This window comes from Thalassophryne amazonica, chromosome 17, assembly GCF_902500255.1.
Source record: "Thalassophryne amazonica chromosome 17, fThaAma1.1, whole genome shotgun sequence".
Classification (NCBI taxonomy): domain Eukaryota; kingdom Metazoa; phylum Chordata; class Actinopteri; order Batrachoidiformes; family Batrachoididae; genus Thalassophryne; species Thalassophryne amazonica.
The window spans coordinates 31,721,810-31,735,485 of NC_047119.1; the positions used below are offsets into that span (position 1 = coordinate 31,721,810).

Sequence of the window (13,676 nt, forward strand, 5' to 3'; positions counted from 1 at the left end):
GGGCTGAGGGAGAGAACCAGGAAAAAGACATGCTGTGGAGGGGAGCAGAGATCGATCACTAATGATTAAATGCAGAGTGGTGCATACAGAGCAAAAAGAGAAAGAAACAGTGCATCATGGGAACCCCCCAGCAGTCTACGTCTATAGCAGCATAACTAAGGGATGGTTCAGGGTCACCTGATCCAGCCCTAACTATAAGCTTTAGCAAAAAGGAAAGTTTTAAGCCTAATCTTAAAAGTAGAGAGGGTGTCTGTCTCCCTGATCTGAATTGGGAGCTGGTTCCACAGGAGAGGAGCCTGAAAGCTGAAGGCTCTGCCTCCCATTCTACTCTTACAAACCCTAGGAACTACAAGTAAGCCTGCAGTCTGAGAGCGAAGCGCTCTATTGGGGTGATATGGTACTACGAGGTCCCTAAGATAAGATGGGACCTGATTATTCAAAACCTTATAAGTAAGAAGAAGAATTCTGAGTGCAAAATCATGAGTGCAAACAAAAGAGCAGCCGAAGGGTCTTACTTACTGTAATGTATTTTGAAAAGTACTTTTTTGTCTTTAAAAATAGACATCCTTTAAAGCTGCATTCAAGCTTTTTTCCACCACTAGAGGCCACCACTACAAAATAAATCATGTCAGTTTATTAATTTCCTCTGGCGTTATTTTATCATAACAGCAGTGAAATATAATGGTCAGAATGACTGGATAGCAGCACATTTGTAGTGTCTGTCATTGTTTTCATATGAATAACAGGCCTTTGGACCTGTTTGTTAAATTAATTTTAAAGTATATCACTTTTTTTTTTTAACAAATTCAATGCATTTCTCGTGTTCTTACATTGCCTTCACCTGTTCGTTCAATCATGTCTTGCTTAAATCAAATTTTTTTTGTGGCTTCCATACTCGGATGTGACAATTTCCACATCCCATGTTTCTGTTCCCTGTTTGTATTCCTCCTGTATAGACTCTTCTCTCCTGATCTCAGACTTTGAGCCCCATCAGACCTGTGCAGAGGCTGGCACAGAGGATGAGTTTGATCCTATTCCTGTCACAGGGCGAAAGAATTCATCTTCTCAAGGTAGGCTTCTGGATTTTCCAAATGTCCACTGATTTCCAGTCTGTATCGCCAAAAAAAAAAAAAAAGGTTAATCCAGCCGAAAGCTGGAGTAGGTGTCTGCATGATTATTATTATTATGGATTAACATTGTAATAGGCTCAAATTAAGCATCTTTTAGAGGTTAACAAGTACATTTTTCCTCTCTCTTAATCTCAACTCTTACCCTTCCTTGACTGCTTTGTTTGCTCACTATGACTCCTGCTTCTTGGCTTTTCTCCTCTTTGTTCGCCCGTATTCCCCCCCCCGTCTTCCCTTGTGTGTTCGGCCAGTTTCAGGAGGCCACTCGCGCAGTAACAGTGGCGGCTCTGAATCCAGCTTGCCCAGCTTGGCCCGGTCCCTGCTGCTGGTGGACCAGCTCATCGACTTGTAGAAGTTGTAACACTGGATTATAGACTGGCATAGCATAACAACAATCGACAGTTTCCACATATAGTTATGCTTATTGCGTCTCCTGGCTGTCGTCTCCATTCTAGCCCCGACAGTAGACTTGTCTTTTAGTGCTTCCTCATTCCCGCTGCCTCTGCTGTACTGATGCCACCCTCTGACTTTTACTCACCTCTAATCACTCTGACATATTTATATTTTCTTTCTGTTATAATCTCTGTGCATCATGTATTGTCCACTAACATCATTCTATATGAAGATCAGCCATTGCGTCCTTCTGTCAGGGTATAATATTGCTATCCAGTTTGTTCTGATAATATTACATTATGTCTAATAGCAAACAACAGAACATTGTTGTGATTTACAATAGGAATAGTTAGAAGTGCTCGTAGATATTATTGTGCACAAGTGAATTTGTCGTTATTTGCCTTTTTTAAAAATTTTCTGCCCAGATTTATTTGCACGTTAAAGTAAAAATCATGCAACTATTTGTTCCAGTTAAATTAGTTAATTTTTTCTGTAGATGTCTACCTAACCTAATTTGCACAGTATGTAAATGTTACCTCTGCCAGGGCTGTTGGGTGCAATAGTCTATACAAGTTAAACGCTGCTATATATTAATTAGACTGGAAAAATTATATCCAAATGAGTTATAATCTGATCAAAAATATCCATAATCACATCTTGCCTCTTTCTCAACTCCTCCTTGTTGCAGAATTTGCACCATTAGCACTAAACTATTGTGATTAAGAAAAGACAGTGACACTATGGGCCCTGTTTTTATTGAGGTGCAATGACCAATGCAAAATCCTACTGAAGCCCACCATTTAGTAATTTTTGGTCAATGATGAGTGAGCTGTTGTAAATAAAGTTCAGTGTGTTTGGTGAAAAATAGGTCTTGCAGAAATTGGACTTCTCAGAACCACAGCTGTTTCGAGTTCTAAGACACTTGGCAGAAAGGTATTTAATCAACAACCTACACAGTTGACAGACTGAAATGGGGAGTTTTGCTGATTCATGATGAGGTATGTAAACAAACAATTCTAAGTAAAGAAACATTCAGATGGCATCAAAACAAAACATTGATAACCTTCTATGATTATCAGTGTCACAGTCTGTACTGTGCTCATCAGGCGCAAATCACACTTAGTCATTTACATAATGGTGGTTGTCAAACTTGTTTCGCAATCAGTAGCTGTGACAAATGTGATTAGATAATGGGATTGGAAACAAATGGAAAACATGCAGAGACCTGGCACATGCAGGACCCAGTGAGAGCTTTGGAGCCTCCAAGTGGTTAGGAGTCAATCCAACGTGTTACAGACGGGTGGTATTGAATTTTCCTTGATTAAGCCATGTGAAAACAACATCAGACTCTTCAATTTCTGCACATATTTATGAGGCCAGATATACAGTACTTCAAAAAGTTTTAAGCACCCTAGAGGTTTGATTAAAACTGCAGTCTGGGGGGGCGGGGGGGGTCGTCTTCGTAAGTGGGTCAATAGTGTCAATTTATTCAGGAAAATGGACCTACTCCAACTGAAACCAAGCACAAGTATGTATGTCCCTTGTTTCATCAGTATGAAGTTGCAAACTTAATTTTCAAACAAAAGGAAACTATTTCTCTGTAGGTGTGCTACCCACTGCATTTTGAATATCACCATGAAAGCCACCACCTGTTTTCTGCTGTAAGTTTATGGTGTATTCTTGTCTGTCTCGCTGCACCATCCAGACAGCAAAACAATTTCTTTGAGAAATATCTCTCCAGTTGGTAATAATGTTATGTTTTCTTCAGGCTCAGTGTGATTGGCACAACTTTTTTAAATTATATGAGATAACTAATGGTGCTGCCTAACAGGTGCATGTTTTCTCATCACACATTCCAATTTATATTCAGTTTCATTCAAACCAAGTGTGCAGAGTGCTGCTGCATGTCAGGTGCACCAGGAAACAGCGACGGATCTGAAAACGTTGACGTGTCAGTTGTGAACCATTTTACCATGACTCACCTCTTCACATCTTGGTTGTCTTCTGAGCCATCAGTTTATGTGATCACTGGCATCTATATGGTTGCTTAGCTGTAGCATTTGTGTCTCTGCATGTTTGGCAAGTTCTTGCTGTGCTCTAGTTTTGTTATATTTGTTAGCATGGGCAAAGCTGATGGTCACCTCACTGAGTCTGGTCTGCTTGAGGTTTCTTCTTTTTATTTAAAAAAGATGTATGAAGGTGTTTTTCATTATCACTGTTGCCAGTGTGCTTGCTCAGAAATTTTCCACAAAAAGGTTTGCATTGGTCATAGCACTTCTGTGCTTAATATAGGGACCTAAAATTCTCTTATCCGATGAAACGGAGATGTGCCATAAAATGTTTGAATCAATCTGCTTATGACTTGACAAGTGCATCTGCTGAATTCTAAATGTAACTATATTGATTTTCTAAATGTTAAATGAAGAATAGATAAACTATAATTTTAAATGTAAATCTGCCTTTTTTTTAAAAAAAAATATACATTAATTTAAATGTTACTATCTCTTAACATCCATCTTGTAAGAAAAGCAATAGTCTGCTTTGGAATCTAACAAGAAAAATGCTAGCTTAGCAGTGTGCCATATCAGTACAAAATGCATGATATCATGAAAATAAATTGTATAATCAGCATCTACATATGAAAAAGTAGCAGAAATTGAGAGAAACCATTTGTAGCTATTCCTTGATACTAACAATCCAAAATGGCATTTTGTATTTTTTTATTTTTGTCACCCCCAATTATGTCAGCACTAACATTCATTTCACATTGTGCAGTTTTTCCAACATTCCCTTTGTTTGTATGATCCTAATTTATGTAAATGCATATCTGCAAGCTCTAATCCACAACGTTGAATTCTTCTCGTGTACATAACAAGTCATGTCATAAGGCTTTACTTGTGGGAAACATATTGCTTTACTTGTTAATAGGTTCCTGTTAATAAATGTTAATATCAATAGAGTGTTAGAGAATGACTGTAAGAAATGCATATTAGTCTATAATAAAATTAAAATATCTATAGTTCTGAACCCCATAATCACTGAGTCATACTGAAAGATATTCTATATAAATATTTCATTCCTCTTTGTGGAATTGTGTGTTTGGAAAGCCTTTTTTTCTTGGATGTATCTACTTAATTGTTAGTACATTAAAATGTATAGTTGATAATTCTAGTCTTTAATTCTGGAACAGTAGGCTGAAACTAAAGTTTTGTTCCACTTCTTATTTTGTGAGGGGAAAAAATGTTAGCCAATTTTTGCATTTGTTTACATGAACTGATGAAGGATTCTATTTTTATTCAAAATCGTGACAAGTTTGAAAAGTAGGAGTTCAACCTGTTAGAGCTCATGTCATTGCAGAGACAGTTTTGTTTTTTGTTTCTTTTGTGCTCTGTAGATCTATGTTTTTTCTTGGTTTTAGTGATTTCAGAATCCCCATGGAAAAGCATGGTAGTGTTGATAAACATTATGTGAATGTGTGCTGGTATACAGTATTATGATAAGTGTATGTGCGTGTGGAGTCATTGCCAGAATAGTCGGACATGTTATACGGTCGTGATGTTTTTGACTTTGCTGCAAAATATGACAACCGCAACGTTGTCATTAAATTCTCTCTGAAAGCACAGGCCCCTAAATTCTCTCAGGTAGTAATGAGCTACATTAGACTGTATGCTGGTTTACCGCACCGTAGTCCCGCCGTCTTCTGGACGTCTGCAGTCCACATTACACTTAACTGTTTCTACTACTCGACCACAAATCATCTGATGTGCAATTTGCAAGGAAACAGTACAAAAATGCGAACTTTTACCAAGTATATTTATCTGACTTTGAATCAGAGTATGTAATTCTATTTACTATAAGAAAAAAAACACTTAAGTACAAATTCAGTGAGCTATAAGGACTTTCTTTTAGTTAATGTATTTTTTTTTTTAATCTTGGTTTTTTTTAATCTTCTTGTAAACATTTTGCATTGAGGTTCCAAACAAGCTTTTTAAACTCACCATAAGATTTTCAAGTTGCTGTGTTATTTGTAAAAGGTGTAACATTTCCTAATACAGGTAAAATGTACCTCAAAAATGAGTTTTTTTTTTTGTTGTTGTTGTTTGTTTTTTTTTGGGGGGGGGGGGGTATTTCTAAACCTTATTTTGAGAAGTTTTAATTGGACTTTAACTTCTACTAGCCCTTTTTAAAAAAAAATATGTGAACAAGTTGTTTGAAAATCTGCCAATAGAACTGTGCAAAATCACTTAAGATTTTGTTAAATAAGATCACAATATTAGTTGAGAAATCTACTTGAGAGCTACATTTTACAAGTATTTATTTATTTTACTTGTTACAAGTTATAAACACCTTGTGTTCATGGGGCGGGAGTGCTACCAGTGGAACAAGTAAAAATTTATTTCTTAAAATAAGATCTTGAAATTAATTACAATTTGTTAACTTGTCACAAGTTAAAACCATCTTCTAAAGTCTACCAATGAAACAAGTGAAAATTCACGACTGCTTGAAATTGAATGAGAAAACTCATTTTGAACTCTAATTTATTTTTAATGGAAAGTTTTACATATTTTACAAATAACTCCGCATCTTAAACATTTTATGGAGTGTTTTTTTTTTTTTTTGGTTTTGTTTTGTTTATGTATTATCTAAAAACCAGTCCTTCCTACTCAATGGTTAGTTCAAGTGTAGCTTAGCCAGTAGACATTTTGACGACAAATTAGACAGAAATTAGACTTGGTAAGGTTTTGCGTTTTTGCAACTCAGTCCGATGACTGCTTATCAGACAGCATAAAACCAGATGTACCAAGATTTTGGATTAAGTTGTCGACAATGAAGATGTTTGTGTAGGCTCAAACAAAGTCATTCTTTTTACATGGCCTCTGCTCCCCTCATTTCCCAATTTGTAGTTATTTTAAATTGCATGTGTGCTGTGTATTTTTTATTTTATATATATATATATATATATATATATATATATATATATATATATATATATATATATATATATTTGAGCTTTACTTAAAATACTCAATTCTGGAAGAAGAGAGTAATTTCTGAGATGGAATTATTATGTTTTGACTGTGTTGAATCAGATTATGCTTCATACTGTTAAAGTGTGCACACATTATAATAGATTTAAGATTTTTGTTCTATTTTTTCATTTCTGACATACATGCATACATACATTACGTTTGACATAAAAATCTGATTCTGTTTCAAGAAAATTAAGTTGATATGAAAATACCTCCCCTAAAACTTAAAAATCCTGAAAATACTTAAAACATATTTTCAGATTTTTTTTTTTTTTCTTCAGTTCATGTAATCAACCTTACCCCAAAATGAGTATTTTCAGTAGAGCATATGCAAAAAGTTTTATAAAATTGGAATCAACCCCTTTTATAATTCAAATAATTAAATAGAAATGTTCAGAGAGGCTGTTTAAAGCAGCGGTTTTGTGTGTATGTGTTGTATGTGCAGGTGAAGGTTCACGATTGTTGTCATCCTGACTATCGTTCTGCAAAATGCTCATTTCCAGTTACTGTTTGAACCTATGCAACTCCCGAGTTTCTCCCTGTAGCCACTGTTTTGCTGTCGTACATATTAAAGCTGAGCAGTTAGTTGTTTTAGTGCTTGATGTGTACCAAAAGCCCCTCGTTTTCTCTGTTTTGCCAAAAATGAACACTATCAATAATCTGATACTTATGAGTGATTAGGGACGCCTCCGTCTTTGTGGCCCAAACCTGCGTCAGAATTGTGGTATTGTGTGCTCCTTCTATTTTTGTGAGATAAAGAATTATAAAGGGATGGCAAATAAAATACAAATGTGAATGTTGATGTGTTGAGTATTAATTTTAATTTGTATTAATTTGTGGCAGTAGTTCTGTGTGTATACACACAAACACATGCATTGACAGCAGTTGACAAAAGAAGCTAATTTAAAGCTACATTTAACTTTACATGTGAAGATAATTGATTTTGTTGTAGTATCATTATTATTATTATTATTAGTAGTAGTAGTAGTGCCTACTCCTAATTTACACCATATAGGCAGTAAATTCAAGTCAAAACTGGGAGCATCCTCTGGTGTCATGCATTGCTGCATCCACCCCAGCACAAATCCCCACACAGAGGTCCTGGATGGCAACCACTCAGAAGACTAATCCCAATCAGAAGAAGTCTAATCTCACAAAAGTAACCATATATCTGCTGCAACCAGGTGAAACATGGGTATCATATCCCCTTGGCCTTCTCCAGCTGCTGGAGTCCTCCACATGGAGACACCTACATGTTTTATCATGCACAGAGAAATGCGCCACATATCCAAAATGTTGTAGCTGATGTTCTCTCAGAATGCAGGTCATTTGACGCAAGGTCGTACCCAAGGATCCTGGTACCAAAGACATCTAGTTGTGACTTTGGGTCACTAGATGGCATTAAAAGTCTCACAACTATACACTAAAACTACCAGTACCCTAAAGACATGATATCAGCCTCTCCAAACAGCTCTGTCTGGTGAGCCCATGACTGCACAAGATCCTCTCGGGTGTCTATTGATCTCACAAGCTGGCCTGCATACATATACACTTTGGATGGTTGAGTGTAGGAAATCATTGAAAGCCTGGATCTTAGTCTTGATCTGGGATGATTCTGAACTTAGAAACTCAGATTCTTCACTCAGATTCTCAAATGCTGCAACCAGTGTATCCATTGATTCTGCAAAGATTCAAGCATCTTCTGAGAAGTGATGTCAGTAATAATTTCTTTGCCAACAAAGGTACCTAATCCATTGGTTTCTACAACCCCACCCAACACTCGGTCCATAAAAGCATTGAACAATGTAGCCAGAACACATCCTTAATGAACACCGGTGTTCACTGGGAAAATGCTGAGATTCTACCTCCTGTCCACACAGCACTCACAGTATCTCACTAGTTCATGGACAATGCCATCATGGTTACCCTCACTGCAGCACTTGAGAAAGTGAATGAGGAATGTGGGTGTGGAAATTTGATTGTTTTGGATTGTGATGAAGATCTAGGCTTTCAGTGAGTTCTTCTTGGACTCAACTATCAGAAGTGTATCTGTAGATGGTGAAAGTGTTAAACTTGTAGAGAGACATTCACTTATCTCTACAATGACATTCATATCTCTGGGTCCTTGGCTTTTGAAGTCGAGAAACGCCTGGGCATAGCTTATGGAGTATGAAAATCCAAGTCTTTAGCGTCTTTGTGCTTCCTTTCTTACTGTATGGCTGTGAGATTTGGTTCCTAACCAGTAACCACAGGTTGTCTTTGGTACAAGGTAATTTCAGAGAATCCATGGGTACTGCTTATGACTTTGTGTCACAAGAAAGGTTACATATGGAGTAACAAGTGGTTCTCTTGTGATACAAGTATCCCAGTGCAGCTGTCAAGTGGCTAGCTTTGAGAGGTGGGGGTTATGTACCTGGGTGGTTGCCAGCGAGGGCCCAAGGTGGTTCAGTAGTGTGAAGGATGAAGCAATGTGTGGTACCAGCACATGCTCCCAGACATGACCTGATAACACCTATAGGTGAGTTTATCTGTGGAATATGCACATTGATCCATGGTCCAAATTGTGTGTGTGTGTGTGTGTGTGTGTGTGTGTGTGTGTATATACACACTTAAAATTTGCATAAATTATGACACATTAGACACCAAAACCCTCTGACAAATATACCATACAAAGTTGATATACTAGATGTTACTTTGAAAGTTTCAAGGTCAGGTTGTTCTCTCTTTAACATTTAGTGTGAGGAATAAGTCAAGTTTTGTTTGTTTTGCGGAATGGTACTTGTAACTTTATGATTTGAACAAAGGGATTTCCTCTGAGGGTAAAATAAGCAATTTCAGCTCAGTGGAATATTTAATGGAATGGGATGAATTCAGCAAATTGCATATGCAGGAGATTACAGGATGGAGTTGGTAAAATTCTTACAGATTCTTCCATGTTTTCTGAATCTAGACCTGCAGAGGGCGCTCAACAGCAGTGTACTGCCAGCTACTGGGCCTGATGCCCTTTTGCAGTTCATTGAAGACAAACGCCCGAGGACTCAGAAGGAGCCCGCTGTATGTGTTGGCACAAAACACGTGCCATCACATGAAAGGAGCACGCACCACCAAGCGATACCAACCAGTTCCACCAGCCTGCATTTTATACCTGTCAAACAGTTATCCCAGGACCAGCCACCAAACAAACCAGTCACAGCTGATGTCTTCCAGCTGGCCCCTTTTAGAGTTCCAGGAAAAGAAAGCAAAATGCCTCACGGCACCTCCTCCTCGCTTTCTTCTCCCAAATCCAGTGAGTCGACTGATGTTTTCCTCCAGGCGCCATTTGGAAAGAGGCAGGGACCTACCAAAACTGCTTCCACCAGCGCTCATATATTTACATCTGGAACACAGCAGATCCAACCTGGCAACCAGATTCACCTTGGTTCTCCTCTTGTTGCTCCTCAGTCTTTTGGTATTCAAGCCCCTTTGCTCTACTCAGAGTACAAGGAGACTCCTATGCTCCAGCAGCCGGTGGCAGTGCACCGGGTCGTCTCCAGGATTGGGCAGCAAGCTGCTATCAGCTCTGTAGCAGTGGGACCTTTGCATTCCTGGACCATTGGGGGCAGAACTCTAGATGACCCATTTACTGCTGCACCTTTTCAACCCAGATGTTTCCAAGAGAAACCTTGAATATATCAAACCTGAGCTAACAGCCAAAGCAGAGTTCACTCACACAGATGTCTATGTTTTGAAGTACTTTAACTCCTTACTGCAGTATAAACGTGACTATGTTGTTTACTGATCATAAAACTGCCTTAGTTCTACCTCATCTGAAGGTCCAAGGTTCAGCACTTTACAAGCAGTTACAGCCTGAATGTCATCAATAGGTTCTTCAGGACATCATGAAATCTTACTAATTATGATTCACAGCGTGATGTTGAGTATTTCTGAAATGCCCACTCTGCAGGTTTTTTTTTGTTTTTTTTTAAAGTTGTTTTAAACCATGAAAATCTGTTATAGTCAAACGTATAACACTGACGTCTGGATGGATAAAGTGTTTTGTCTTTTGACCTCAACTAATCATAATTGAAATGTGGGCTTGTTTTGTGCAAACGTTTGTAAATATGACTAAAATATAATAGTAAAAATAATAATGGCATTCCAAAGCAAAATATTTTTGGAATGATAGTTTACAGTTTTTATTTGTTTATTATTAGCATAAATCCAGACATTTATTTGATGTTGTGGCAGTACTGGCAGTCTGTTATAGATATGATTCTCACAACAGATGATTTTCTTTTTTTTTTTTTCCTCTTTTTTCTCTCTTCCTGAATAAGATTGACAATATTAGAAGCAGGTTTCCACAGTGTTCTGAGGATTAATTGTGCACTTAACGATGACATTTATGATAACTGCTATATGTTGACCTCAGGAGGGTATTGACTGATTTTTGTGCTTTTGATTTCTTTTTCTGATCTTTCCAAGAGGATCATGAGTGCCAAGAGTACTATCTGTTCTCTTCATCCTTTGTCATTTTGCATGATGATGGAATTTTGGCATATTTTGAGGCTTGGTTAACAAAATATTTTAAGTCAGCAGTTGTGAAACCTCTTCCTAAGAGAGCAGGCCTGGACCCAGAGAGCTTAACAAAATATAGATCCTGTGTCTAATTTGTCACTTTTATAAAAAAAAAAAAAGTGAATATTGTTTCTGATCAATATTGAAATATCTGTCTGAAAACAACTTAGAGCCATCGCAGTCTGTCTTCAGAGTGTTTCACTTTGTTGAAACTGCACTCACCCAGGTGGTGAATATATGTTCATTAATATGAGTTCAAACTGCATCACTGTTATTGTTTCTGGACCTCAGTACTGCATTTGATAGTTTACGAGTATCACAGTGTCCTGTTGAATAGGCTTTAGAATTATTTTGGCATCTCTGGTAAAGTGCTCTACTGACTGAGGTCATATTTTTGGGTCAATCCCAGTGTGTTGTTTTCAGCAATGAGACATCTGAATTTGATGCTGCTGAACATGGTGTCCCTCAGGGTTTGGTTCTTGGTCCATAGTTATTTTCCCTGTATGTTGCACCTTTTGGGGAAGGTCATTCATGGGTTTGGGCTGAACTTTCAGTGTTCCACAAACAATTTGCAGTTATTTGCCATAGATTGCTATAGATGGGTCTAATATTGCCATTATTTGCAAAGCTGAGACCTGTCTGGTTGTGGCAAAAGTCCTGATGTCAATTAACTTCTTAGTTTTCAACTCAAACAAAACTGAGATGATGCTCATTGGGCCACCAAAACTGAGAAATCTGTTTGATCAAATCAATTTTTCATTTGGTGTTACAGTTGATGAGTCTTTCTTATTAGAGCCGTGATGAGAGTAGCATTTTTTTATTTGCAAAATATTACAAAGATCAGACCAGTTTTGTCTTTGGTTAATGCAAAGGTATTGATCCATGCTTTTGTGTCATCCAGAGTTTTTTTTTTTTTTTTTTTTTTCTTTCTTAAAGGAGAAAATAAAATTATGCAGTTGTCCCAGATATTTATGCTAGCAGTTTAAAATATTGGTCATCAGTCCACAGATAGATGTTTATCTCTTTTAAAGTAGGTCATGAAGCGTAACTTTGAAGGCACAATTGCCCACGTAGCTGCATATCCCTTATTTGTGTTGGAGTTCCTTCTGCACATCTAGCTATGGCGTAGCTGCCTATCCCACATTTGTTTCCACTTTGTTTGTTCTTCAACTTGATGTGGCAGCTATCCTACATCATCCACTGTGGCAATTTACCACAGATGTACAGTATTATAACCAGTATTATATTAACTTAATGTTATAACTAGAAAGGGCTGAAACAATAACAAAACAAAAATGAGAGAAGATTTTGAAGAAAACACTGCGGGATTGTCCAGAATCATGACATCATATGACTCCCTCAGTGGACACAGGAAAATACGACATATAGTGATACTACAAGTTGATGTGAAATTTAAGAATGTTGAATAACTAAACACTGTGTTTGTATTCTAAGCTGCTTGTAATGCAGGTTTTTGTCTCAAACTCAAGGTGTGGAAAACGTTTAAGGGTAATTTCATGCTTGGCTGCATCATTCTGTGCCGACTCACAGGCTAAAACTACAACAATGCTTCCACTGCCCCAGTACACCTTTGATTAGTCTTACTCTGACAAGAAATGTGACCATAGCTTTCAAAAAGATTCTTGGCCACTGGTCTCAAGCATTTTTCAATGTTATCTATCGGAAAAAAAAAATCAATGAAGTAGCCTTCTCCACTGTTAGCTGTACAGTACTCATTATGTCAGGTCTTACCAGGGGTATGTTGGTTTAAAACTCAATTTTCCTTCTTGTTGCCATTTTTTTATGAACTACATCAGTATTATAAGATTTTTTTTTTCTTAGTCTGAAGTGATCTGTTAGGTTTTTGTGTCAGCTTTGATTGCAGCAACTTTGAAAGAAACATGTTATTTCTAGTTCCAAATCTGTCACATTTTAGGGCAGTTTCCCATTGAGGATTTTTAATAGATTATTTTTGGTTGTGATTATTATCTCCATAATATGAAACTCATGAAAAACACGTCACGGTCTTCAACAGAAGACGGTTTTCTAGATGCTAATAGAGATGTTTTAGCTTTTTGCAGAAGCGTGGGGAAAATGCGGAAGTAGTATTTTGCACATGCGCAAAAACAATCATGGGACTCAGGTGTATTTGGCAATAATCAGTTATACTCGTATGTAAGCAGATATAACATAGTAAGTAGGTTAAATGAATTTTCTCCTTTTTTTTAAAGGCTCCATTTTCCTTAATTTTGAAATTGGGGCAAAAAAATCAGCAATGGGACACTGCTCTTAAGATCAAGTGGCAGATAAACTAACATTTCACCAAAACTTATAGTTAAATTCTTTAAAGAGCTTGAAAAAGTTCATATTAATATAGTAGATTTTGTTTTAGAATCAGGCATATGTAAGAACTTCTGTTTTGCCTTTGCTAACTGTGTTTTTCCTTTCATATATTTTCATTTGTTCCACACCATCAAGATATTAAAAATGGTGATTTTTAAAAATATAGAGTATTTTATTAAAGGGTTGTACCTGTTATGGTTTCCAGGTCATTGCAAAAAAAAATAAAAAT

At 37.1% G+C, this 13,676-nt stretch overlaps 1 protein-coding gene across 2 annotated transcripts in view; it reads left to right on the top strand.

The window, feature by feature from the left end:
* The window catches only part of aak1b (AP2 associated kinase 1b), a 50,397-nt gene extending 36,770 nt beyond the window's left edge, over positions 1–13,627 (top strand). The window contains exons 19-20 of one of the 2 annotated variants that reach the window (XM_034191549.1): positions 957–1,070; positions 9,501–13,627. In XM_034191549.1, coding sequence (XP_034047440.1) covers positions 957–1,070; positions 9,501–10,216 — 830 coding nt within the window. In that variant the 3' untranslated portion in view covers positions 10,217–13,627. Of the gene's footprint in view, positions 1–956; positions 1,071–1,378; positions 2,718–9,500 lie in introns of those variants that run through there. The other variant, XM_034191550.1, reaches the window with a different exon arrangement.
* The last annotated feature ends 49 nt before the right edge of the window (positions 13,628–13,676 follow it).